Source organism: Fistularia commersonii, chromosome 26 (assembly GCF_037954325.1).
Source record: "Fistularia commersonii isolate RoL2024-O1a breed Wild chromosome 26, RoL_Fcom_v1.0, whole genome shotgun sequence".
Lineage (NCBI taxonomy): Eukaryota > Metazoa > Chordata > Actinopteri > Syngnathiformes > Fistulariidae > Fistularia > Fistularia commersonii.
In genome coordinates, this window is record NC_141309.1 from 890,451 (window position 1) to 918,304 (window position 27,854).

General features: G+C 51.6%; 1 protein-coding gene across 3 annotated transcripts in view; it reads right to left on the bottom strand.

Annotated features, from left to right (window-relative positions):
- Window positions 1-10,141: 10,141 nt before the first annotated feature.
- Window positions 10,142-27,854, bottom strand: part of sema6a (sema domain, transmembrane domain (TM), and cytoplasmic domain, (semaphorin) 6A) — a 94,974-nt gene continuing 77,261 nt past the window's right edge. Inside the window, exons 16-20 of one of the 3 annotated variants that reach the window (XM_086174362.1) lie at window positions 25,666-25,724; window positions 25,326-25,346; window positions 25,127-25,147; window positions 22,616-22,780; window positions 10,142-12,136 (exon numbers count right to left, since the gene is read on the bottom strand). In XM_086174362.1, the coding sequence (XP_086030488.1) occupies window positions 10,935-12,136; window positions 22,616-22,780; window positions 25,127-25,147; window positions 25,326-25,346; window positions 25,666-25,724 (1,468 nt within the window). In that variant the 3' untranslated portion in view covers window positions 10,142-10,934. The remainder of the gene's footprint in view (window positions 12,137-22,615; window positions 22,781-25,126; window positions 25,148-25,325; window positions 25,347-25,665; window positions 25,725-27,854) is intronic. The other 2 variants (XM_086174364.1, XM_086174365.1) reach the window with 2 other exon arrangements.

Genomic DNA, 27,854 nt, shown 5'->3' on the forward strand with positions numbered 1-27,854 from the left:
ATCATGTCCTAGTTCAGTGCATCCACAAATATCCTCTTCCACACCCTGCATTGCTCTGCATTGTTGACAAGTGTACTTAAAAACCTCCACCTCCTGTATTTTTGCAGCAAACCTTCACACCTGATGCTTCCCTGGTCCCACTACACATCACAATGGAATCTGGGAATTTTGCATTTAACATGCACTTGCTTCAGAAAAGTTTTGTCTACAGACTTCTGCACAACATTTACATTTAATTGTAGTCGAACACTTTAGAATTGAACACAGACCGTTAACAACAAGTCTGTCCTGAACTGACCCGAGATAGCAAAGAAGCTCCATGCTAATGCTAATAGCCTCTTACCTGCCGCCCGCCGACGTCTCACATTTAAATGAAACAAAATGACGGTTACAGATTTGACAACTTTTCTCGGAGGAATTTGGTTTGTAGACCAGTTACTCTTTCATCGAACTGTAGTAATTACATCGGGAAAAATGTTTAAATGTGTTTTGTCTCTGTAGTCGGCGTCCCACTCTGACTTCTACTACTGCTACTGCCGCTAGCTCGGCTCCACTTCCGGTGTACTCGTTGGCCACGCCCCCAAGTTTATAACATCGGTCTGGAAGTAGCAAAATAATACGTCATTTCCTGTTGGACAAACGCTTGTTTATATGTCCAGATTAAAAAAGATAAATAGAAAATGGAGTAGATATTGTATTAGTGCAGCCTCAGGGCGGCAAAGGCCGGTGTCTCCCTGAGCCTTGTGGACAGTCATGAAAGACATCCGGCGTAAAACTTTTGCCAAAACCAAAACATTCAAATCAAATCTAATAACCAATAATTGGTCGAGGCGCGGGTTAACAACGATCGCCATTGGTACCGATGACCTACAGGGAACCAGTGGAAACCGGGCAACTGGAGGGCAAAGAAGGAGAGGAGGAAGGCATGTTCGGAAACAGAGAGAGAAGAGGAAAGGCAAGAGTCTTTGCCTGAACTGGAAATTAAAGATGTGACGCTCAATGTTATTGAGATATTGTTATTGACAGAGAAGTTCAAGGTGGAGGTGAGACTCCATCAGGGATCAGCTCTGAGCCCCTTCTTGTTTGCAGTGGTGATGGACAGGCTGACAGATGACCTTTGACAGGAATCTTCATGGACCATGATGTTTGCAGATGGAATTGTGATCTGTGGTGGCAGCAGAGAACAGGTTGAGGAAAACGAAGACAGAGGAGAAGATTTATAGATGTAGGGAGTGAGGATATGAAGGTAGTTTTGAAAGTTGCTTTAGATAAAAGCGTCTGCCTAATAACTGTAATGTAATGTAATGTAGTTGGTATGAGAGAGGATGATCCAGAGAATAGGGTTAGATGGAGAAGGTGGACTTGCTGTGGCGAATGTATGTGCGTATGCATGTATATATGTATGATTGTACATATGTATGATTACACATATGAATGTATGTATGAATGTATGTATGTGTGAATATATATATGTTTGTATGTATGTATGAACATGTGCATATGTGTATGTTTGTGCATATGTATGTCTGTGAATATACATTGAATATGCATTTGTGTATGTATGTATATATGTTTGTATGTATGTATGTATGAATGAATATACGTATGTATGTATGAATGTATGAATGTATGTATGTATGTTTCGATTTTTGAATAAATGTGCATATGTTTGTATCTGTATTTTTGATTGTATGTATATGTATATTTATGCATGTATGTATGTGTGTATGTATGTTTATGTGTATCTATGTTTATAAGTATGAATGTATGTATGTGTGTATTTTTGTATACATGTATGAGTGTGAATGCATGTATGTGTGTGTATGTGTATATGTATGAATGCGTTTATGCATGTATGTAAGTATGTATGTGTAAATGTATGAATATACATGATATATACATAAATATTATACATACATAAATACATACACATACAGACTGAAATATTCATATATACATTTATAAACATACATAAATACACACACACACATAAATATATATATATATATATAATGTGTATGTATGTATATGTGTGTATATATATATGCATGTATGTGTGAGTATACATATTTATAGACGTACAGACATATGTATAAATGTATATATATATGTATATGTATATGGTGGTATGGGGTGCAATGGTTTGGGGTTCACAAGGAATGGTGGAACCTACCAACCAGCTTCTGGGATCTCCAAAATCAGTCAGGGTGTCGCTGGTGGAGGTGTGCGGAGGTGTGCGTGTGTGTTCCCTCTCAGGAACACACACGAGGAACATCTGCCAAAGCTTCTAAGATGACACAAGGTCACCAGGTAAGCAGTCAGGAGAGCTGGATGGATCACAAAAGGTGACTGGATGAATTTCTGTTCTCTGTAAAACAAATACATACATCTATTCAATAACAGTATACTGTAGATGAACTGACTGTGTGATTGAAATTCAGGCATACATCTATTTTCCCTCTCATTCCCAGTTGTGGATAACAACCTGGAGAACCCTGAGGAACCCCTCGCAGACACGTGGAGAACCCGGAGGCTCCACACAGCAAGGCTTCCTGTGGGAACCCAGCTGGGGACCTACTATGCATTTCATTTTCTAATGATTATTTTATTATATATAGTGTTTTCTGTGAGAATAACACGAGTTAAATACTGAAATAGCGGTTGAGATGGTCCAGTCGGGAGCAGCAGGAGGAAAAACAATGCTTATTAGTTCTCGTGTTTGAGGCGTGCAGAGAACCCACAAGGACTGGTTGTGAAGAGGCAGGCCCGAGTCAACAATAAGCCCTGTCCGGGGTGAAAACGCCGTCAAGAATTACATCTCTGGTTTCCAATATATCTTCTCTAAAATGAACCGGTCTGACGGCTCCGGTCCTAAGAGTCTCTCAACGAGACCAATTACGAGAACGCAGATCTGGGCTTGAAAAGGGACCTTCTTAGAGGATGTCTTCACTTGGAAGTGTTATCCTTTGAGGCACTCCGTGTGAGTGGAGCCTAATCAGCGACTGCCGATATCATCGGCCCATTTAATGGCCATTAGAAGTTGCAATCAGGGGGTATTTGTTTGAGGAAGGAGGGTCAGATCCACCTCGAGCGCCTCGCTCCTCCCGCCGGCTGCAGACGTCAGGACTAAGCTTCACCTCCAGAAGGAAGACGTGACGCAAGAGCAGCGTTTTCATGTGTTTGCAGCCGCGGCTGCGGTTGTTGAGGACGTGCTGGTTCCATTCTGGTATCTGCCTTGGGTTCCTCAGGGTTCTCCGGGTTCCTGATGCGGTCCAAACACATGCTGGAGGTTCACCGGAAACCCTGCGTTGTCAAGATGTGTGGCTGAGAGGGTGAATTTGGACAGAGTGGCGAAGCTTCGACTCAACCCGAACCAGATCTTTTAACGGAAAAGCCGGAGCTGAAATCAAATAACAGTCACGCGGTTCATTCTGTAAAACGTTACATTTATATTTTCATCTCAAATTTTGCTAAAATGAGATATACCAGTTGACAGACTCCTCCCATGTTCCTGGATTTCAAAATAAAAGTATCTCCAGGGCTGTTTTCGCTGTGGGCAGGAAGTAAACCATTTCTGAACCAAACCCGCAAATTGTTTTGATCAAAAAATTTCACTTGGTGTTATTATGAGTATTTTTCAAATACTGGATTAAGTAACGATTTGTAAATCCTGACTATTATTCTCTAAATCCCCGGGACTGAATGCCGTGAACGAGGTGTGCGAGGTTATCTGTATGTTTCTGGATTATGCTCATATCGGTGGATAAAGATGACGTCCCCCGAGGGAGGGCTGGTCGCTAACTGCTAATATGCCAGGGGATTTTGTGTCTTGTGATGTAGAAGCAAAGCGATAGCCCACCTAGCTTCCACCGAGAGCCACGGGAACTTATTTAATGTAAGTTTAATAGCTTTTAGCCGCGACGGCTAAGGGATTACGCGAGCTGTGTTTTGGATTTGTGAGATATTAGATTTAGCGTCTAGGTTCGGCGAGATAGCGCCGCCTTTCACCGACGCATATTTAGTTTATCTGCCTCTCACAGGCTACTGATGTCCAAACCGCACAAAAGAAAAGGAGTGCATTTTACTCCAGTTAGAGGAACACCGAGAAGCTATCAAAGAAGTTTGACGGCTGGAACAATGAGAGTTCCAGAGGCCCAGACTTCACACGCCCGTGCACGTTAATGACAAGCCAACCCACGAGGAAAATGGCCATTAAGGGGCCGATTGACCCCCAATAATGGCTGTCGGAGAGCCGTAATTCAGCAGCGACACGTCACCCGGGGGTTTAATGTAAGAGTGGGCCCTTTTCTCTTTGACTTCATCTGCATCCGTTCACATTTGTTAAGCAAACACGCGTCTCTTGTGTTTACCGTTCCTCTTTTTGCCCGCACATCACTTCTTTTCACGCCCTCTCCGAACACGTCTGGCTACCCTTGTGTCTGAGTGGACCGTCAAGAAAATTACCTTGCGCTTTGCATATTGCGGTACTTGCACAAGTACAAGTAGCATCATGACGGTTCTGGATCAAGAAGAATCAAGATTTTTAATCGCCATTTTGCAGTCAAAGTGAAATTTTGCAATGGCTTTGGAGTACACGTGCTCACGTTTTTATGAAAATAAAAATAAATATGTTGACATGTATAAATAGACAAAGACTTGATAAGCGGGACACAATTTCTTATGATTGACATTTTGTAATGAAAAGTTGTGGGGATTTACATTTCGTAATGAAGGCATTTTCTAATAAGTAAAAGGTTTTATTTGTAACATCATCGCTACCTTTGTTAATTGTGATTTATTTTTTCGTAGACTCATTAAGGAGAGATGTTTTAACTTGAACTCGTGTTGAAGAAGCTTTCAGGATCTTCGGTTATAAAGAGACATTACTCGGTCGCATAACTGAATCTATCCACACATAGAAGGCAAATTTTAAATGCATATATTTATACGCATCTCTGTATCACTGAGGTACGTGGAGGCGGAGCCGAGTGTCCTATTTATGCGGAAACCACGTGACCCCCCCCCATGCCTCCATCTTTAATATTGTTTTTGTCTGGTCACGTCTCCCCATTAACCCTCCTCCGGCCGAGGAAAGCTTCAAAAACAACAAAAAAAAAACACAAAACACCCTGCGACGCTTTCCGCCGGAGCGTCCGCGGCCTGAGAGACGGTATCAGCGTGGAGATAATGATAGCTGGACAGGGATGTGAGGATTAGCACGCGGCTAAGCTTGTTGTGACCACAGATTGCAGGGCACTCAAAATGAGCGCTGCCAGGCCGCGGGCGGGGTGGATTAGAGCTGCGAGGGCCGGCGGGGGCCGCGGCCCCACCGCTAAATGACTGACTAGATGTTGGACTTAAAGGCGAGCCGGAGGATTTGATGGCGGGTTTTGCCAGCTGCCGAGCGGAGCTGCTGCCGGATGGATGGATGGATGGATGGATGGATGGATGGTTGGATGGCCGGCTGTCTGGGCGTCGCTGTCGCCGGCAGGGCAAAGATCCACCAGCTCTGGCGGGGTCACCCCAGCTGGTCGTGGGCCAGGGAGGCCCCCGGGGCGTTGATGCCAAAAAGATTGTGGTATTTGCACTGCTAATCGGCCGATGATCCAGACTGGAAGCGGCACAAAATGACTGCAAACAGCCATTTCTGCGATTTATCGACGGCAATTAAGTATTCCTCGTTTTCGACTGCGTGATAACACGATTACACGAAATTTGTTAATAATGGCACAGTAAACACAGGAGGTTATTTACATATAAATGCGAATCGTTCTTTTTTTCATCGCCGTGGTGATGCAATGCACGCGCACATTGTCATTAATGCTTTATGATAATTCGCCTCAATCAGAAATGGGTTCGCTTGTTAAACATCTGAAGTTCTCACAGAGCTAAACCCTCGGATGGGAAGGTTGGCAGCTCAATACCGCATGATCCGAAGCCATCGATATCGATACCAGGACGGATTTGCGACCAAACCACCAGAAGCAGCCCCTCGGTAACGTCTACATGAGACCTTCATGTGATCCAACAGGTTCCACTCCTTTGTTTATCTTCACCTTTTGGCATTCCAGGTCATTCCTTTAAGTTGCTCTTTGGTTCCAACGAAAGACACCCGCTAGCTTCTGCACATCTACTCTTCCACTTACAAAACAAGCCACCACAACCTGGACACGCCCGAAACCCCGATCAGGAAACTCCCAGCAGGTCACCAGGACTGAAGAAGCCTCTGGGTTGAAGGACTGAAACGTCTTCAAGTGAAGACATTCAAGTCCTGGTGCAACGACAAGAAGATTTCGACAAGAATTTGCCATCACCTGAAGGAATGAGAACCTCCAAAGACATAAAGCTAGAATATGTACAATATGTGGTTTTATTTTACTCCACCTACACACACACACACACACGCACACACACACAAATATCAGAGAAAGAGAGAGTATAGAATATAGATATTCTTATTGTGGTTTTATCTTACATAAGATAAAACCACAGAAAAAAAATATCATATACAGAGATCCCTCGCTTTAACGTGGTTTACTTTTCACGGTTTGGCTACTTCACGGATTTGCATGGTGCATTGTGTTCTGCATTCTGATTGGCTAAAAAGTCACTCCGCTTCTTCTCCACCTGTGCGTCGATAACGTCGCAGTTTAATATGTACACGTACGTAAAACAGCTTGACAAATTTACATGACGTACGTGCAAATTCTCTTGCAATTTCGAGTTTCTCTAAAACCCATAATGTTGACAAAACGCTCTGGAGCGACAAAAGGGCCCAAAAGGCAGCGGAAGATGCTATCTATGGCAGATAAAGTTAAACTTCTGGACATGCTAAGGGAAGCTAAAAGCTATGCGGCTGTAGGTCGGCATTACGGAATGAATGAATCTTACGTTCGTTCCATAAAGAAGGAAGAAAAAAACATTAGAACGACAGCAGCGATAAGTTTGGCAGCAGCAATAAGGTTGCTGAATAATCTCCGCAATTTGAAGCCTTCTGTTCACATTGATGATTGAAATTACTATTTGACAGTACAGTACAGAAGTTATTTGTCAGAAAAAACGTTTCTAAAGTACAGTACTTTTATTTGTGAAACAAATGATTGAGCCTGTAAAATGGTTTGTTCTTTCTTTTCAATGTATAATAGAGTATTTAACTGTATAATAATTGTAAAAAAAAATAAAGGTTTTTACTTCACGGATTTTGCCTATCACGGGTTCTTTTTGGAACTTAACCCCTGCCAAAAACAAGGCTATACTGTATATATATATATATATATATATATAAGATTTATGTATTCACTCCCCATGGATCTTCCTCCGATGTAAAGCGCTGCCTGATGTTCCTCAGCAGTTCCTCCCTGCAAAGTGAAACTGTAAACACATTTCCCAGCGCTCACGCCGTGACCTTGAGAGCGCCCCGACCTTGTTATTGAGCGAGGATCCCGCCGGGTCACCGGACCACCCGCGGCCGGCGGGCTCAGACTCGTCACCATCAGATAGGATTGTTCTCACGCCGTGTTTCGGGAACGGCTATCTGACTCCCGATCTGCGAGCGTCGGCGTGATGAGTGACGCCGCTTCCCGGTTATCCGATGTCCACGCTCCCAATGACGCGTGACTCACCTCCAGTTCGAAAGCAAGACAGTCACATCACCTGCCAAAGTGGTTTAGCTGACAGAAGGAGGCGCCGTCACGTGACGCCGCCGGCAGTCTGCGGTGTGACTCAGCGTGGACGGGAATGTGAAGAAACATCTCCATCTCCACGGTCAGGAAACCACACACATATCCTTTTACTCGGGATCCCATTATTCATTCAGTATCTCTACGGCTCGTCTCGCTCTCACGGTTGCCGAGGTGCTGGAGCTGCGGTCGGGTTCAACGTGGACCCGCCCATCGCCGCGACTCATACAGGGACGTACAACCATTCACCCTTTCATTCACATCCCATAAAAAACATGCAACCATTCACCCTTTCATTCACATCCCATAAAAACATGCAACCATTCACCCTTTCATTCACATCACATAAAAACATGCAACCATTCACTCTTTCATTCATGCAGGGAATGCAATATTCACCCTCAAATGGATTTATACAACCGTTCATTCAGCCATTCACCCTGTCATTCACACATCATGGTGGGACACACAACATTCACCCTCTCATTTATACATCGTATATAGACACACAACATTCACCCTCTCATTTATACATCCCATAAACCAGAGGTGTCAAACTCATTTCTGGCGTCTTCAAATGGGATGTAGGCTCAAACCCGGGAGGGGAAAAATTCAAAAAGACAGAAGATAGTCGTCATGACGAGAGGTTTATTTTTCTTTTTCTTGTTTTTTTTTTTTAAATTACATTTTGCATTAAATTAAAGAGTTTTTTTTCTTCTTTTCTTTTCTTTACACCACACATTAAGCTGTGAATCAGATGTTAAGGGAAGTGGAGAGAGTCGGGCAAAAAACTCTGTGACATCACGATATTTTACAAGCTTACAAAGTTCAAAAGGTTTTTTTTTTTTTTTTTTTTTTTTGGATTTTTTTTTTTTTAAGTCTTTTTTTTTTCTTAGAAGAGTCAATTTGCATCTAATAGCAGTGTTATAACAAAAGGTGAAAGACGAAAAAAAGGCACACACCAAAGAACCTCACCGTCCACAGCGGTCCGACAGCGGACGCCTGACAGCGCGGGATCGGGGCTCACCGCTCCCTTCTGAACCCGACACGCTGGACCAGAAATACCAGAGCCGGCATCCATTTTGGGGGGGTTGGGGTGGGGGGGTAAGGGGTTTTAGGGGGTGGGGGGGTTGATTGTTCATGTATCCTCCCTCACATGTGTGGCGGTGACCCCGTGCCAGCCTGCAGCGCTGCCGTACTCCCAATGTTTGGATTAACGTCTCGCTAATATAACTGCCCCCCTCCCACCCCCCCAAAAGGAAATGCCCCCCCCCCCCGGCCTTTTAGCCCCCCCCCCCCCTCTCCACGAGCGTCCGTGTCCGCCCTTCAGCCAGGTCACAGATTCTTGCTGGATGAGATTATAGTTGGCTTTTCTCCGTTGAGAACATCAAGGAAACGTTTTATTTATCTACACATAGAACACTAAGAGGGTTGGAGGGGGGGGTGTTTTTGGAGGGGGGGGGGGGGGGGGGTAAAAGTAAACAAAACAGAAAGATCAGATTAAGTTGAACCCTCAGCCCTTCGTAAGGCCTCCATCAGCAGGAGTTAGTGGAACATCAGAACATCTTCTCCTCACGTGGGGGGAAATAAAGGGGGTTAAAAAAACAAGTTAGACTTCCCTCACAGGAACCAGCCTGCTTCTGCAACGGCGCCGTTTCCCTCCGCGAGCCCCGCCTTGGCTCGGCGGTTCGGCCGATCCGTCCGCCCGCCCGCCGCGGCTCCGTGACGACAACAACGACAACGATACAACAACGACAAAACAAAAAAAAAAAGGCTGGAAAACAACTGGGTCAAATCGTACAAAATAGAAAAACACCCGACGGCGAGGTGTTCCACGAGACGTCCAGCACGACATGGAGGGGCTGCTTCCGAGCGGCGATGGCACGAAAAGAAAAAACAACAGAACCACCGACGTGAAGGTGTGCGTGCTTGTGTGTGTGTGTGTGTGTGTGTGTGTGTGTTAGAGTGTTACGTTCAGGGACCAGGATCACAACGACAACAACACGTACATTCTTCTGAAATGGGAGCGATGGGAGAAACCAGGCGACCAGGTGGACGGCGGACGGGGAGACGTGGTCACTACTCCGGGTGTAAGGCACGAATTTACATGTGGAAAAAAAAAAAGAAGTAGGCGATACGATGCTTTTTTTTTTCTCGTCCGAGTGTGTGTGTGTGTGTGTTTGTGTGTGTGTGTGTGTGCGCGCGGATTCTATCGGCGCACGTCTTAACATGCAGGGAAGCCCGCGGCGCACACCTCACCACAGTGCTGATCTGGGGTGGACTATTCTTCTCTGTGATTGGACGAAAACGGTGGATATTATGGTCTGTTAAGGTAGAAGTCCCGAAAGTCTGGCACAGATTAAATAAATATCCTCCTCTCCCAGGAGGTCACGCACCTCCGGCTGCAGGAGGACCTTCAGCCATCAGGAAACTTGTACTGGCTCCAGTTTAATGACTTTAAATATTTTTTTTTTTTTTTTTTTTTATGTGAATCACACTTGATTAATTCATATTAAAAGATCTCCCCCCCTCCCCCCCCTCCAGCCTAGAAAGTCTGTCCTTTTTTTTATTTCTTTTTTTTTCTGAAAAGCACTTGATAAAAAATAAATACGACAACCTGTTAGTATGAACAGTCATGAGATGTTCAGGGAGCGGGTGGAGGTGGAGGTGGAGGTGGAGGTGGAGGTGGTTCTTCTTCAGGGGGGCTTGATTGCTGCAACACTGAGAGGCTTTTCACAGTTTCCAACTAAAAAAAAAATCGGGGGGCCGTCGAGTCCCTCCCCGACCCCCCCGGCCCACAGGGTTACTGTACATTGATTATTCTTCACCCCCGCCATTGCTGTTGTCTCTGTGCTTTAACAGCATGTTGACGTCACGCCGCCGCCGCCATGCTACGCTACGCGCCGTCGTCAGACAAAGCGTCCGTCCGTCCGTCTTTCTCTGCTTTCAGTAGCACGTGTTCCCGCGTTAGCGTTAGCTCGGAGAAACCGCCGCAGGCGACGGCGGCCGTCTGTTTTTTTTTTTTTTTTTTTTCCTTTTAAATCGTATTTACACGTTTATATAAAAAGAAAAGTGTCGTCTTTAAAAAAAAAAAAAAAAAAAAGTGTCTGTTTTTTCTCCACTGTACACTAAAAACCGAACGAACGAAAACACTGAAAGGAGATGCGGGTTGTACAGTGATCCCTGTTTTTCTTCTTCTTCTCTCTCTGGCTTCCGGAGACGAGCGTCCGGCCGGCGGGAGGTCGGGAGGTCCGACTATGTGCACGAGTCGCCGGACTTGACTTTCGTGGAGAGCGAGACCACGGAGGGTTTGGGAGGGACGTCGGGCTTGAGGTGTTTGACGCCGGTTCGAGGCAGCGAACCGTAGGAGCCGGCGCCGGACTGCCGTGACAGAGATATGCCTTGCGCTGTCATTTGTATGGAGTCCACCCTCTGCGGCGCCGGGGGCGGAGTCTCCACTCGGTTGAAGCTGTGATGTCTCGCCAAATGGGAGGAGTTGGACGAGTTGGTGTTGTGCTTCTTGAGGCCGGAGGACCCGGAGGCGGAAGATCCCGAGCCTTTCCGGAGGCCGTAGACGGAGGAGTGGACCTCCAGGCGTTTGCCCATCTGCGGGACGGCCGGGGGGACGGTGAGGGAAGCCTCCCGCTGGGGAACCCGCGGCGGCAGCACGCCGTCCGGATCCACCACGCCCAGGTTGTGGCAGGGGCCCTTCGCCGTCTTGTACTCCAGGGTGGCGCCCTGGTCGTCCAGGACGCCGTGGCCCATTCCCAGCTCGCTGGGGTGGGGCTGCTCCAAGTACTCGTGCTGGTAGGACTGGTGCTGCTGGAGATGGGGCTGCAGCTGGTGCTGGTGCTGGTGCTGGTGCTGGTGCTGATGCTGGTGCTGGTGCTGGTGCTGGGGGAGAGGCAGGACCACCACGCTGGGGATGTGGCCCGGCGAGGCCCTCAGGGGGAGATCGGTGGAGATGACCGGCGTTCCGATCGGCGCCATGTCCTTGGTGCAGGCGTTGATGAGGTTCTGGTTCCTCTCCCACTCCCGGCTGCCGCGGCCCGGTTTGCGCCGCGGCTGCATGGGGGTGGATTCTGGCGTGGGCAGGGCGGCCAGGTCCAGGTGGTGCTGGTCGGCCTTGATCAGCATCTTCCCGTTGGGCGTCAGCCTCCCGTTGTGCATCAGCGGCGTGAGGATGGCCTCGGGCCGGCCGTCTTTGGCCTGCGTCTCGAACAGGCCCGTCAGCTTGGTCACGCTGTTCATGGAGCCGCGGCGGGAGTGCAGGTGGTGGCCGTCCTTCTCCTTGCGGCCGCTCAGGTCCACGTCTCGCCGCCGGTGGTCGCAGACGCAGTAGACGACGATGCCGGAGAAGATGGCGCCCATGGCGAACGCCAGGATGACGGCGATGGCCAGCAGGGTGACGGGAACCAGCTGGTCACGGCCCTTCTGGTAGTTTTCCCGGATCACACCTGCGGAGAGACGCCGGCGAGGGGTTTAGCCCGCCACGCCGGGAGAACCCGTGAAGACGATGGCGCCGAGGAACGGGCGACACAAAGAGGCATTGAATAAGAAATAATTAAAAGATATTTTCTGGGTAAAAAGATTAGAGGTTTAAATATTTGCACAACAAACACGCAAACGGTGACGGGTTTATCCCGTCATACGAGACGCCTGTTCAAAGCGCCGAAAGTGACAGCGTTTAATATTTTCCCCCCCCGCAAATCCAATCTCGCACAGTCGACGTGTTTTTCGGAGGAGTGATTATGATTCACGTTTGGGAAAAAAAAAACAAAACAAAACAAAAAGAAACGCCTGAATCGAAAGCAGATACGGACGGAGATAAAGAAACCTGAAATACAAAAAAAAAAAAAAAAAAAAAAAAAAGCCTTTTTCTCCGCCCGAACATGCAAATGGGGGACTTTTCATAAAGCCGGGATCCAATCTCGCGAATCGTGGCGAAGGCATTAAAAAGCCTCTGATTAGACGCTAAATCCAATGAGCTGTGTCATCAGTGTCTTATGAAAGCGCCATTTTCAAAGAGCGAGGAAGATGGGCTGCGATACAAGCGAATAAAAGATGATTCAATAAGAGCGGCGACGGAAGATTCCACTTTGGAGGGAAGGCGGGGGTGTAATAAGACGAGGTCAAAATGGCGCCGCACACACACACACACACACACACACACACACACACACACACGAACGCCACGTATCCGACCCCAACGCACGATAAACTCCAACTTGCCGACTGAACGGTTTACGTCCGCCAGAGGGCGGCGTGGAGTTCAGACAATAACGAAGATGGCGGCGGAGAAGGAGCTAGCGATAACGTAGACTCTGAGAAAGAGGTGGAGCGGAGAGTTCTTCTCCCCGGTTCTACTGAGGCCATGTGGTGTCCTTCTTCTTCTCTGTTCTAGAACATACCGCCCGCACCGCCGCCCCCTCCCGGCACTCCATTGGCGCCGCCTTTGGCGAGGAACTTACAGGACGACAAAGATGGACAGAAGTCGTATTTGACGTCGAGCATACGTGAGCCTTAACTCGTGGAGCGAGAGGTACGTTTCTGATGCTCCTCTGAAATCCATGCACGGGTCGGGGGTCACGTTTGGCGTCCCCCTTTTTTCCTCGAGATCTTTTGCTGAACCAGATGGTTTCGGTGCGAGTTGTTGGAGTACAGTGGACCCGGACGGCACTGGAAGAGCCAGGGAGCTGCTTTCCTTGGACTCCTCCAGGCTCATGACAAGGTCTGGGGATTCTGGAAGGAGGATCTTCTGAGGAGCTTCTCGGAAAACGTATCACTTTGGCAGCGTGAGACAAATCCGATCTGATTCCGTGGCATTTGAGAGAAGACGGACGTCTCTGAGGCCGAGGTCTCCAAAAGCAACTGCTACCAACCAGACCGGCCACCTTCTTCTCCCTTCAGGGGTCGTCACGACCAATCATCTGCCTCCGTCCATAAACCTCCTCTCCGGTTTTCCACGGGAACTCCTCCGACCTCAGCATCCTTCGCCGTACCTCCTGCGTCCACGTCCGAACCATCTCAGTCTGACTTTTATCTCCGGAACATCAAACGTGTGCCGTCCCTCTGATGGACGCCTTCCTGATGCTCTTCATCCTCCTCGCCTTCAAAGAGGATCCACCACTTCTTCATCTCTGCTTCCTGTCTTCTCCTCGGCGTCTCCAAACCAGACGACATCTGCTACACCTTTCCCTCTGGCTACTGCTTCATCACCCCTGACACGTTCCTCCGACCAGACGAATGGCAAGGAGAAGAATCAATCTGTCTTTGGATCTTCTCCACGACAAAGGTACTTTCTGAGATAACATCTCGAATGAGATCATCTGCCGCCCGAAGGCCGAAGGAACCAAAGGTTGTTGTCGTTCGAAGCAGCCGATGGAGCCGCCATCCACTTCCGCTTCTCCATCTCCGGACCGGCGGAACGTCACGGGAAGGTTTTAATCTGCTCCGTAGTGATTTTCTCTGAAAAGCGAAAAAAGCCGACAAGTCGAGCGCGGCGATAATTCTGTAAAAACCCCCGAAGGAAGCGACCGAACGCGTCGCGGCTTTCCGGCCCCCCGAGCCACGTCACCGCGCTCGCGCCCCTTCGGCACGACGGGACGGGTAATCTCTTCTCGTGGAACTCAAAGCTGGACCTTCTTAAGCCGTGACATCCATAATCCTCGGCCGCTGCAACCGCGTTCCATTAGTCCACGTTGAAGATCCATTCTTCTTCAGGCTCCTGCACACCACCAGGCTCAGCTCGGGAAATAAAGGAGGGGCCGCCGCTCCGGCCGCGGTCATCCTTCATTTACCGCCAAAAACAAAACTTCACTTTTCTTCTGTAGCCGGGCGTTGATGGCGCGCAGCCGCCGCGGCAAGCGAGGCTTTCCGAGCGTCTTCCCCCGTCCTTATCGGGGACGAGCCCTGCGGCGGCCGATAGCGGCCCTTATCTTCGGCGGGGTTTCAAGTTCTGAGGTGTGCCGGGGTGATCAAATGGCCGGGCCGTCCGGCAGAACATCTGCTCGCCGTCTCAGACCGAACATCAGAGGAGGACGCCTCTCGCCGCCGTTATCTTTCATTCTGTTGACTTTGGTCCGTCCTTGGACGGGTCTTTTTTCTGCCTCCTGCTACTTCTGCTTCTACTCTACATGTACTCCTGACCTCGGTGGAGTTCAAGAAGAGGCGAGGAGCGCTGCCAGAAAGTCCAAATGTAAACAATCATTATCTCCAGATCTCGCGGAAATTCATCCATCTCCCCCGGCGGTTCGCCGGGGGGAGGAAGAAGAAGCCTCGACGGCGACGGTCAGATTCTTGGCTTTGGATTGAAGTCTGGAAGCTGCGGAGCACGACCACTCGGTCGAAGGAGGCAAATAGCGAGGCCGGATCGTCGTCCTCCAGCGGGGGCTGGAGGTCCAGGCCCCGCTAAGGCGCCTTTGCCTTCGCGGCTCCCATCTTTCATTAGCTCCAGAAAGAGAGGCTTCAGGAGAGTCTCTGCCTGAGGCCTCGGGGGAAACAAGGAGAAAATACAAAGTACATCTCGGTGGAAGAAGCGAATCCTGCCGTGGCGTCGCAGAGGACGGCCCAACGCGTCGGGTCACTTCGGACGCTTACAGATTTGTTTTGGATGCTTCAAACTCACGGAAATCTCAAAACCTGCGGATATTTTTCCGCTTCGGCCCTTTTGGTTTCCGTGACGCATCGGCTCCTGATTCTCGACGGGTCTCCGAACACCGGAATGGACGTGGATTTCACGCCGCCTTCAAGCCGCGAGAAGGCTGATATTAAAAAAAAACAAAAAACAACCCTATCCAAGATCGACGGTGTTTCAAAACAGCCCGAGTCCGCCAACGTTCGCTTCTAATCTGGAAGTGGCACTCGCTCCCGCTGTGTTTTAATCTCCTCAGAAGAAGCCTCGGCTGGTCCTGCAGAGCGGCCCTTTGTGCCGGGGAAGCTCACAGAAGGGTGACGACTCCGACCCCCGACCCCCGACCCCCGACCCCCGACCCTCGGCCGCTCGCAGACATTGTGCGAAAAAGCGATAGGAATCTCAATGGGGCCGAGCCGCCGCGACCGGATGACGGGCACGATGGAGCTCGACAACCGAAGCCCGACGGAGAAGAACCGAGAGATTTAGCGACGTGGAAGCAGCAGATCCTGGCCTCCCGGGTCTCACGCTTACAATGAAGTGGGTCTCGCGTTAATCCTGCTCTTGAAAAGGAAAGCGTCTATCAGGTAATCCGAAGTCGCTCCGTTGCGTAATCGCAGGCCGGTCGAGGAATAATTAAACCTGTAATTATTTCTCCGCGCTCCTCGCGTATTAGCGCTGCTGTGCTAACCTGCTCACCTCCATGCATATGTAAGCACGCTCTGCTAATTCGTAGGATTAAAATGTCCCCAGGAACATTTTTCCAGCCGGCGCGATTAAGTTTTTTTTTTTTTTTTCGGAACGCAAATGAGCGATCGGGTCTCTGCAAGCTTCCTGTGTGAAAAAGCCGATCGGCTCTCGTTCGATTTGTTTGAGCGCCGCCTCGCAGACGGATGGTTTCGGATGTTTTGAGCGAAGGCAAGTGGCCAGTCCTGTTTGCCAAACACTCCTCTGGATTTTCTGGAGCCGGAATTAAGACCGAGAGCCGGCGTTGTGAAGTTAATCAGGAGTTCTGGGTCGTAGGCAGGGGGTGTGTTGATGCTACCGAGCGAAGCATCTGGAGGAACCTTCTTTGTCTCCTTCGGACGGCTCCCTTCATCAACTAACTTCCTCTCCGGAAGCCTCTCGACTTCCTCTTCCTCTAACTTCAGGTGGACGGAAGACAAACAAGCGGCCGTATGGATGCTTGACGTTCTCACGCCGGCTAACGTTCACGCGGATGATCTCGATCTCGAGTCAATCTGCTTTTCGGGGTTTCCATTTAGCCGACCGCTAAGTGCTAGCAGCGGGAGCCGCCACGGAGCACCCCTTCTTTGGCATCGTAAACAAGGGTGAGGCGAGCGGCCTCTGCAGCCGGAGAAGCCTGGGAGATGCAGAAGCACGGAGAGAGGCTTCTGCAGAGCCCGCCGGTCCGTCAGAAATGCGTAACCAAAACACCGACATGGAAAAGCGAGCAGCGAATGTGCGCGGAAAACAAAGGCGGCCCGGGAGAACAATGAGCTAATCAGCGGAGGAAATTATGGGCTGCGGCTTGACGTCAGTCAGGAAGGCACGTAATGGCAGAAAGTATCCAGTCTCGTGTTTTTATTTCGATTCACAAAGAGCGGCGAATGAATCACCGGCCTCTGGATCTTTAACCGTTTAGAAACACTTACTGTAATGGTGGACGCGTGAAGACGACCGGATGGCGAGGTCTGGGGTTATGTTCTCCGCTTGTGGTTTTTATTCTCAGAAGGAATACGGTCGCACTCCGGCACCTCTCAACCGAAATCCCATCATCTCATTGTTTTGGGATTAGCCGGAGTCCTGTCAGTCAGCGGCGAGGGCGCGCCGTCGGCCCGCATAGCGGCGCCCGGTGTCACGCAGAGTTCACGTTAAATGGGAGCCTGGCCGCCCTCCATCTCGTCCCACCGGTCCTCCCGCTTCCCTTTGTCGGTCGGGACGCTAAAGAACCGCGAGTGAAAGGTGAGAGCCGCTGAGGAGCGTCAGGTTGCAGGAACCGTCTCGCAGCTCCTGCCAGCTCTCAAATTGAGGCTCACCGAGACTATTCGGGGGCGAGAAGTTCGAGAAGGGCACGGCGGGTTCAAAAATCTTCATGGCAAAATGGCGCGCTAACCCAAAAGCCAGAAGATGGCGCTCAGAGTTTCTAACAAGGAGGCTGAGAACTTCTGGTTCCGGAGCCGGACCCTTTCGCCGTCCCGTTGTCGAACGCGCTCAACATTAGCTTCCCGCGTACGCTCTTTGGGAAGCTAGCGGATACGTAGCCTAGCATGCGGGGCAGCGCCGCGCGGTTTGCTAAAGGTGCGGAGAAGACAGCGTGGCTTTGGGACAACACGGGAGAAGAAGTCTCCGTCCACATGACACAAGTATCGTACCGCCATTGTGTCGTCGCCACACCCGTTATCGGCGGCTCCCTGATTTCCCTGATATTCGCTCCCTGATATATGGACGGCATCGCATGCAGGAGCAGCCAGGCTGCAGCCGGCAGGGCAAACTTCTACTCCCGTATTCTCTTTGCCGTGAATAATTCAACGGTGAACTTTCTGTAAGCCAGAGTTCTGATAAACTCTTTTAGTGTAATGAATTAGCCCGGACATTTTCCGGACCCGGGGAGGAGATGCTCGATGTAAGGAGAGAGGCTGAGGGCTGAATTCCCTCCAGTCGCCGCCAGTCAGGTTGAAATGGCGACTGGTGGAAAACTGATAGAACTCCAGATGTTTGAATGAGCGTGAAAAGCTCCTGTGTCTCAATGTAGCTGTGAAGGTTTGAGCGAATCGTTTGTCCGTCGGCGGCCGATCACGACCGGGATAGGCTCCGGTACCGCCGGCGAACCTTTTGTTTCCCGAACCTCCCTGAGGATCTGCTCCGGCAGGAGAGCCTCGTGGTCCAGGAGCATCTGGCTCTCCAGAGCAGAAGGAGGTGACCCTGTGCACCACAGAGCTGGTGGGGGATCTTCAGAGGGAAGTGTCCTGCCTGGGTCTGGACGTCAGATCAGGAGTTCCACCTCATTTGCATTGATTGGACCACTAACACACCTGAGACCTGAGCCAGAGGTGCTTCAGACGGGGGTCTCCATCTAGTCCGAGGGTGAAGGACAGACGCCAGGGGAGACAAGAGGAGGAACAACCCTCGTCACTGAGCGGGACCCGAGTTACTTGACATGTACGACATACATCTTCTCATCTGGACGAGGTGGGGTCTCCAATGAGCCTCCTGCATGTTCTTCTTTTACTGTGGGAGGAACCCTGAGGAACCCCACGCAGACATGAGGGAAAACATGGAGACCCCAAACAGAAAAGCTCCGCGCGGGGATCCGAGCAGGGATTCTTCTCGCCGGGAGTCGGAAGCCAAAACCGAAACACCTCCGCGGGGAAAAGAGACGGCGGGGTGAGAATAAGTGATACGTCTGCAAGCGCCGGTTCCTGATTTAGGTGAAAGGCCGGACCAGGGTCTTCCTGAACGCACGCCCGAGAAAAGCAATTTGGTATTTTTCCTGTTTGCTCTTTGCAGAGCGAAGCCACGTTTCAGCTCTGCCGGGGACGAGCGTCTGGACGCGGACCAGGCAGAGGCGCTCATTAAAATCCCGTGCATTATTTAAGGCACTTTGAGGAGTTTGACAGCTTTTCCCTCCATGACTACAGCTGACACTCAAGGCGGCCCCGTGACGACGGCCGGGCCTGAAGAAGCCAGATTAGCCAAAACTATCGGGGTTTTTTCTTCTTTTCTTTCTAAGAAGGAAAGCGATCCGTGAGTCGGGGAGGGGTCGCCCCGTCGCCTCCTCTCAGGTTTGGAGATTTTCACCCGGGGGGGTTCAAGGGTGCGGAGATTCGTTCAGGAACGGGTTGATACGTTCAACACGTTCATTCGTATTGGTTCATTAAAGGGAAAAAATGTGTGCATTTTAATCCCATTTTAATCGCATTTTAATCGCACTTTAATCGATTTTTAATTGGAAGCGGCGGCAGCTTTCTCAGCGCCCGAGCTGCGGGAGGACTGATTTACACTGATGCTCAGCGTGATGCCGTGATGGACGAGGAGGTCTTGAATATAAGACGCTCCCAGATGGAAGTAGAAACAGAAATGCTGTTCTTTGCAGTTTGTGGAGAAGGACTTTGTGAATGATGGCATCCCCCCGCCCTCCGATGAGGACGCGGAGCAGAAACCGAATATCGAAGTTCCTCCGCGAGTCCTGGAGACCCCGGTGGTCCACGAGAGACCCTCTGACCGGCGGCCGCCATCGTTTTTAAAAATGGCGCTCTGCAATCGGCGAGAAGTCTCCGCCGGTGGGCATGGCTTCCGCCAAGAAGCTCCTCCGGAAGCGTAAAAAGGTGCGAGGTGGTCCTCGGAGGCCTGGTTCCTCTGCTGTCTGAACGCATGAAGAGACAACCTGGTTCTCAGATGTCGAAACTGTTCCCGCAGCTGCAGACCGAACAGATCCTGCAGCTGCGTGAAGATAAAGAGACGCGACGAAGAGCTACAGATGTGTTTCCCGCCCTGGTCCAAGGACCTGACACCATCAGCGACGGCAAAACAAACAGCTTGAAGTTTGAGCTGGTCTTTTTAAATTCCTTCTTCAAAGAAACGGGCTTCTCTTTCTTCCGGTGTCAAATAGAGACGCGCGATTAAATCGGATAAATTAATTATAACCGCCGCCGTTCATTTTCCCCGATCGGGTCCCGCCCCCGATTGAAATCCAAGGTCTCGGGACTCGAAAGGCGCGATTTTGTTTGGCGTCGACGCTTTATTTACTTCACCTTTGAGGGTTTTTCTCTAAACAAAGACGGCCGGCGGTTTGTCACGGCAGTATTCCGTAATACTGCGCCGGATAAAACTGCGCAGCACCGTCGGCGGACTTTGCCTCTCCCTCACAATATTCCTTTGCCTTCTTATTATGTTCAGTTGATTAAATCTTCATCACGTGCATTCCTCCTCCTCCTCCTCCTCCTCCTCCTTATTTCCCATGTCACCTCCACCTCCATCCCCACCTCCACCCTCTCTTTCTCCGCAGGATAGCCGCTGTAATGAAGCTATAAATTGGAGCAACACAGCGGTGGCTACAGGTCGAGCCGGGGGAAGGTGGATGGAAGGGCGGGAGGGGAGGAAGGGGGTGACAGAGGCAGGGAAGGGGAGAGAGCGGGGCGACGATTCATCTAGACAGGGGATGAGATATGAGTTCAGTCGGAGAAGAGACAGTCTGCAACGGGGGAGGGAGAGGAGGAGGATGGAGGAGGAGGAGGAATAACTTTGCAGACTAAGGTAGAGCCTTGGAACATGCCGTCTCTGTCTGATGGCGGTAGATGGTGGCTGGGATGGGGGTTTTCCTCGCTGATTCACCGGGCGGTTTTCGGGGTGGAGGGGTGGGCGGCGGAGCGGCGGGGAGGAAACAGGAGGAGGAGGAGGAGGGATGGATTCCAGCTTGCTCAAATGCGCCGTGGAAACGCGAGGACGTCGAGCCGCACCTTCATCGGCTGCGAGCTCAATTTTTTTCCAAATCACGAAATGATATCCTTGTCCGTCATCAAACGCTCATTCTCTTCCCACCCGGTGCGTCTGCTCACGGGTTTTTATTTTGGTTTTTCTTTTTATATTTCCACAGCGCACTTGATACCTGAAGCCAGTGAAGCAGAGGGAAGGGTGGATGGTGGGCGGAGCAGCGGATGAATACTCCCGACTGTGGCGCTCGATTTGCCATGCTGAAAAGCATTAAGCTGCACGGAAGGCAAAACTGTGCTTAATACCATCAAAGCAATCAAGACGGGGGGGGGGGGGAGAAAAAAAAGTCAAATATATAAATAGCCAAAAAAGAAAAAAAAGGAGAGGTAGTCTGAGATTAAGCCATGCAAAGTATCCGCTCGCAGGACAAGCAACGCAACCAAATCAAAAGAGCCTCTTCGGAAACGGAAAAAGTGGCGAGCCGGAATCGAAACGGAACTGACAGAACTGAAAATTGTCAAACAAACTGCAACAGAAGAAGAAGAAGAAGAAGTGTCATATAAATAATGATAATAATAATAACGGAAAATAATGATCACGCCAATCATGACGGTACAGGAAATGAATAAAACAAACAGGAAGAACAGCGAGAAGCGTTGCTTTTTTTCGCCCGAGCAGGTGAAGGCCGGGACACTGATGCCTTTTGGATGCGGCCCGTCGCACCTGCCCAGGTGAGAGGCGGCGCAGGGCGGCGGCGGCGCGGGGGCGGAGTCAGGGGTCGGGCGGGTGTCGTCTGGAGGCCCCGCCGCCATCTTTGTCGGGATCTACCTCCCGGTGCCTCGCCGCTTCCAGCCGACGGGGACCCGGCTGTTAACACGGCTTTTTAATTGAGCTCCTCGCACCTGAGCCTCCATCCGTCAGCTGACGTTAATTCCCCAATATAGATGGCGCCTGTGTGTGTGTGTGTGTGTGTGTGTGTGTGTGTGTGTGCTTGGGGCGATGCATTAGTATTAATAATCAATGTCTCCTCAGTGGGGTGGCGGCGTGCTGCAGGGACGTGTTGCATGGTGCTTAAACGGGACCTGTAACGGGCCTTTCCCGTTTAATTAAGGGGTAAAAGAAGGATCGTGTCGCCACGGCAACCAACCCCCCCCCCCCACCCCCCCACGACGTGCATCCTCGGCCTGCTATTCCTCGTCCTTGGAGCGCCGTGACATTAAAAGGGTTGTTAACATGGGGGGAAGTGGCGTTCAATGTCATGTCACGACGTCGTCGCCAAGCACTCCAGGAGCCCGGCGGCCCAAACGGCTCGGCGGCTCGGTGGCCCCGACGGCCCCGACGGCCCCGACGGCCCCGACGGCCCCGGCGGCCCCGACGGCCAGGGGCCATCTTCCTCTGGGAGATAAATACGCCATCGCCTTGGTTTTCAGAGCGTAATGGCCTGGATATTACATCTCTTGCGGGACATTACGGCGCGGGGATAATAAATCTATCCTGTGTGTGTGTTTTCCTGTGTGTAAATGCATTCTAATGAGCATGAGCGTGTGTGTGTTGGGATTCATCTTGAGTGTGTGTGTGTGTGTGTGTGTGTGTGGAGGGGTAGGTGCTCAGTGTGAGGCAATTTATCCCCCGGGGGGAAATTGCTTTCCCGTCTCGTCGGCTGGAAGCGGCGGCTCGGTGGTAGATCTGAACCGGGACCCCCACGGGACCCCCAAGAACCCCCCTGGGACCCCCGGAACCCCTGGGACCCCTGGGACCCCCCCTCCTCCGTCAAACCTCCACCGTCTCCACAGGTGACCCCCCCCACCCAAGTGACCGCTCACTGTTTTTTTTGTTTTTTTTGTTTTTTTCTTTGCGTTCCAAGGCTTACCATTGGCTTCGGGCTGAGTCTGAGAGGGCACGGCCATGTAGGGTTCCTCCCCTGGGTCAGAGTTCAGAGGGGGGTCCTGCTGGCCCAGGGGGCCCTCGGCCGCCTCGGCCCCAGCCGAGGTGGGGAGGGAGAAGGTGTGGTGATGATGGTGGTGGTGATGGTGGCCTGTCAGACACAACACAGGTTTAACTGAAGCCCGCGGCACAGAGAAGCAGTCTTCACACACACACACACACACACACACACACACACACACACACACACACACACACACACACACACACACACGCTGGGGTTTGTGAGGCGACAAAGTGTTTCCCCCCGGAGACTCTGGACAACTCATTAGCAACTCTGTGTGTGTGTGTGTGTGTGTGTGTGTGTGTGTGTGTGTGTGTGTGTGTGTGTGTTGCTCTTCTCTTTCTCCTTCATCCTGTCACTCCCTGCCTGTTGCCCCCCCTTGCCGTCAGCTGTCAGTATCATCCCGTCTCCTGTCGTCCACCGTGGGGTTTCTACCTTTGACATGAAGGAGCGGCGCCTCGGTCTCCGCCGCCCACGCTCGCGGGTTGGAAAAGTTTGCTAACTTGTTAAAGCCCCCTGACGCCGTCAGTGGGGGTCGAAATCCTACCGTCGTCTCGTCTGCCCTTCCAAATCCGGCTGAATTCCTCGCATGAAAAACAAAAACAAGCAGAGATCCACTTCCCGGTCAACGGAGACGAGACGCCTCGGGAAACCGACGGCCTCTCGGCACCTGAAGGCATCTCTCTGTCATGTCCATCTATATGCGTGTGTGTGTGTGTGTGTGTGTTTCATCATCTCTTCGGTTCAACCGCACAAAATGTCAAGCTCATGCAAATGACATCCCATAATTTTCCCCCCTCAGTTTGCACACACTGGGCTCCACAGAGGAGGGAGACCAGGAGCGACACTTTACCCAGCCTTCGCCTCCTTCTCGTTTTTACACGCCGCTCTCCGAGGGTGTGTGTGCGTGCGACGGCAGTTAGCGAGTGTTTTCCAGTGTGTGTGTGTGTGTGTGTGTGTGTGTGTGTGTGTGTTTAATGCTCGCATTTGAAGAGGGGGAGGAAGAATGTCAGGGGGCTAAAGCCGATGCTGCTGGTAGACTTTCCACACAGCAAACACCCACACACAACCACACACAACCACACACAACCACACACAACCACACACTCCCACCCAGAGCACCCCCTCCTCTTCCTCCTCCTCCTCCTCCTCCTCATCCTCCTCTTCCTCCTCCATGTGGCGTGGCAATCATTAAAATGATTTATTTAACTATTGGCTCAAGGCAGAGAGATTAGTGTGACAGGCCTATTTTATAATTCATTCCCCCACCGCCAGGGGAAGTGCAATTCAGGCAGATGACACACATAGGGGGGGCAAAGGGGGGAGTCGGGCGGTGGTGGAGGGGCAGGAGGGGGGGTTTGGAGCTTCTCTGTGGATCGGGGGGGGAAGGAGAAGGAAAAAAAAAAGCCATAAATTGCAGACGGATGCACATCCCTCTCTTTCTGCAGATTAAAAGAGAGGCGAGGGTGTCTGGTCTGGAGCGAAGAAGAAGAAGGAGGAGGAGGAGGAGGAGGAGGAGGAGGGGGGGGGGCAGCTGGAGGGGCAGCAGAAGGGGAAGGGGGGTATTTATTTATCTTCAAATCCACAGCGAGCGCCGGCGGAGCGGCCGAGAGGCTGGAGCTGCGCTCGCCTGGAAACGGAGAGGCGTCCCTGCGTGCTACGGGGAAACGCAACCTCCAAGCCTGTATGTACGTGTGTGTGTGTGTGTGTGTGTGTGTGTGTGTGTGTGTTTCTCCGTGACCCCCAAGTCTCCAGGAGGAAGTGGGGAGGGGGGGGTTGGCCACGGGGGGGTGGGGGGGAGAGAGAAGGGATTTCTGGAACAACTTCAAAATATCTATTCTTGCTACTCGGTATGGATCGGTGTGTTTTGATCTGGAGGCCCGGGAGGTGTGTATGTGCGTGTGTGTGTGTGTGTGTGTGTGTTGTACTAGAAACCAAGCCGATGCGCCGCTGGAAGAGATAAAAACAATTTTTTTTTTTTTTTTTTTTTTACACTGCAGGCGGCGAAGATAGCGTTAGCTTTGCTGATCACATCTGTTGATCCCAGCGATTAGCCCGCACCGCTCCATGTGACACGGTGAGGAACGATCATCCCCCCCCCCCCCTCCCCCCGCCAGCGCTTTTAAATGCATTTTGATCTTGAAAGGCGCCGTCTGACCGCCATTAATCTGCGGCTGATGATTTCCCTCCCAATTAAAGCCCTCACGTCCCGCGTCGCGTGTTCTTTCTCTCCCCGCCGAGCCGCAAACCATCAACAACCAGATCCATCCAATTAGCCGAGCAAAGGTCGGGGCTAATCGATGCAGTTGCACTCGGGGGGGCGAGGGGGGGTAACAGAGGGGGGGGGGGCGACATGATCTACTACAACTAATAGAAGCGGGATTGGCTTTTTCCAGGAGGAGCTGGATGAGGAGAGGCCAGATGTTTCATTACCTTCATAACTGGAAGGAACGTCTATCAGCGTGAAAGAGAAGCGTGACTCATTAATAACCCGTGTTTACAAGTGGGAGGAGATTTCATTTCCCTGAGAGCGCGGCGGATGAGTGATTGACAGGATGAAGGGGGCGTGGCCGGAGGCAAATTGTGCACGGCGGGGTGAAAAAGGCGAAAAAGGGCCGCTTCCTCGACTCACCGTTCAGCGCCACGAAGGTATCTGGAGAGGACGAGAAGAAGGGAGACGGGTTACAATCCAGGAGGTCGACCAGTAAAGACAAAAAAAATCCTGATTGGCTTTTTTTTATTTTGTTTTTTTTTCCCTCTGCGTTCGCGACACGGCGAGCGTAGAGAGACGGTGAGGAGGAGAAGCTGAGCGGCGAGGGGGCAGATGGATGGAAGGGGCTGAAAGGGAGGATTGTGAGGGCAGAACAGATGGGGGGGCAGGAGAGCCGGAGCGTCTGAGGAGGAGGAGGAGGAGGAGGAGGAGGAAGGTGGAGGAGCGAAGGGGAAGATGAGAGCGTGGAGGGCCTGCTTACTTTGGCAGTCTCCCAGGCCATCTGTGTTACCGTGCTCCACGTCCTGCTCAAAGGCCGATCTGCGGGGGGGAACAGAGACATCACGGTCAGCGGCGGGAACGTGGCCAGGCGCGCTCCGACACGCCACAAACAAGCGGCGGCGAAGATCTCCGTCCCCGATCCCGCCACGCAAAGATGGGGAAGATGGCGTTCTCGGTGCAGACGGGTGTGAAACGGAGCGGCTGTCCGACGCCGCTTCATTCCCACCTCGCTCGCCAGCCGCCGCCGCCGGTCACATTCTTCCCCGAACTGTAACACCTACCCGCATCCCGCCGTCGGGAACGCGGCTCAAAGACGAGGAGAATGGGATTTCAGGCGGCTTCATGTTTATTCATATTTTGGGGGAAACCCTAAAAACGGGTCCGGGATGTAAATCTGAGCCTTTCAAAGGAGAAGGCGCACAAACAATATCCTCCTTCTAACGTCTGCGGCTGTTTTTTAATCCGCTTATCTGATGGGCTCATGACACGCAGTCACAATCGCAAAGCCGATGCTGTTTAAACGCCACCGATGCATTCCAGGGTACGGACTGGCGCCCGGCCCGGGCGCGCCAAAAACACCGGCGGCCGTCCAGACGCGCCCAGATCGTGTTTAGATGAGGATTTACAAATCCACGGCTCCAAAATACCATTGGTCACGAGGCGAGGTGACAATGACGCGGGAAGAGCCCGGCGGTCGGACGCCGACCGGGGTTCGGGTCCCACGGCGGCGGCGCCACGACACGAGTCGGGCGTGTTGAAATCTGACACGGCGAGCGGTTCGTCTCCGGGTCGAGACGCCCCGCGGGCCCCGCCGTGCATGCTTAAAGACTCTTCAAACGCCGCGTACGTAAGCGGCGCCGGCCAAAGGCGGCGCTTCGCCGTAATTATTATGTGCGACGGCGGCCGCGCCGAGGGGACTCCGCGGCGGAAATCGGGTCAGGCGTAAATACCGTTAATTATTCATCGGCGGAGCAAACGGGCATCGAGGGACGCGATACTCGGCGTACGCTCCTCTAAGTCCACCGTTCATCCGGCGCCGGGCTTTGATTTGCAGAGGAACGACGGCCGCAGATGCACCCGTTCGTTCGGGGTGGAAGGAGGCAAAGGGGTAATGAGCGGAGGCGCCCCGAAATCCAAGAATATCCCGGCAATCCTTATTCACAGTGTCTAGTTTATATAACGCCAGCCGCGGGTTCATGTGTTCATGTGGGGGGCGGCTGGAGACCATATTGCAGGAGACCGGTGCCCAAGCTGCTTCCAAGCAGTGGGTATAAGAGGCATAACTCCACATGGGAAAGCTGGCACAGCGACACCCAGGGCCAGATGGAAGGGGGGAGGGGAAGGGGGTACGCTGGAGAGAAGAATATGTCAGAGGAAAGACGGAAAAAGAAAGAGGGATAAAAATAGAATTGGTAATCGGCGCGGGATGCCGGGATTCGGCGTATTTCTACCGAGCGCATCCCCGGTTTGGGAATTTTCGAATTGTTTTTTCCTGTCCGTCAGGGAAACCGGACGGTTGAAATCTATTTCTTGAAAAGTCTGCCATATGTCGACGTGGTGGTTCTGGGAGTGGCCTGAGGTACCGAACCAGAGGGACTATCCCGGTTCTGATTGGTTCATAGGCTCATTGGCGCTCGTAGGCTACGTATCGGAACAGGTACGCCGCCGTCCTTATGTTGTTAAGCAGGACGTCCACTAGGCGCTCCAGTGCAGAGCTCGGGGTTCCGTCTCAGATGATAACGAACATGACCAGAATCTCCTTTCACCGGTCCTGCTTGAGCATACCGCGCAACACCGCACCCCAACAAGAGGTACCGGGCAACACCTGCAGAGGACGGGCGGAAGGCATCTTCACCGTTGGGCATACATGAACCTTCGGGCAAGCGGAGCGCGGAAGGCTCTTGCATATTTGGGTCGCCTCTTCCTCGTCCTCTGACCAGGTGGAGACGTTTGCCGGCCGATGGGAACCGTCGCCGTGAGCCAACCTTCTTAATTAACCCTGAGATGCCAAAAATGGCCTCCTGGCTTCACCCCGTTGGGCGTCGCAGAGCTTCTGACTGGCTCGCCGCGGACCTGCGGACCCCTTCTTGGACGGATCCCCTCGAATGACTTTGCTTTGAAATGCCGTGCAGTAACGGTACGAGGTGCTGCGCCCTCTCGGCGCCTCTG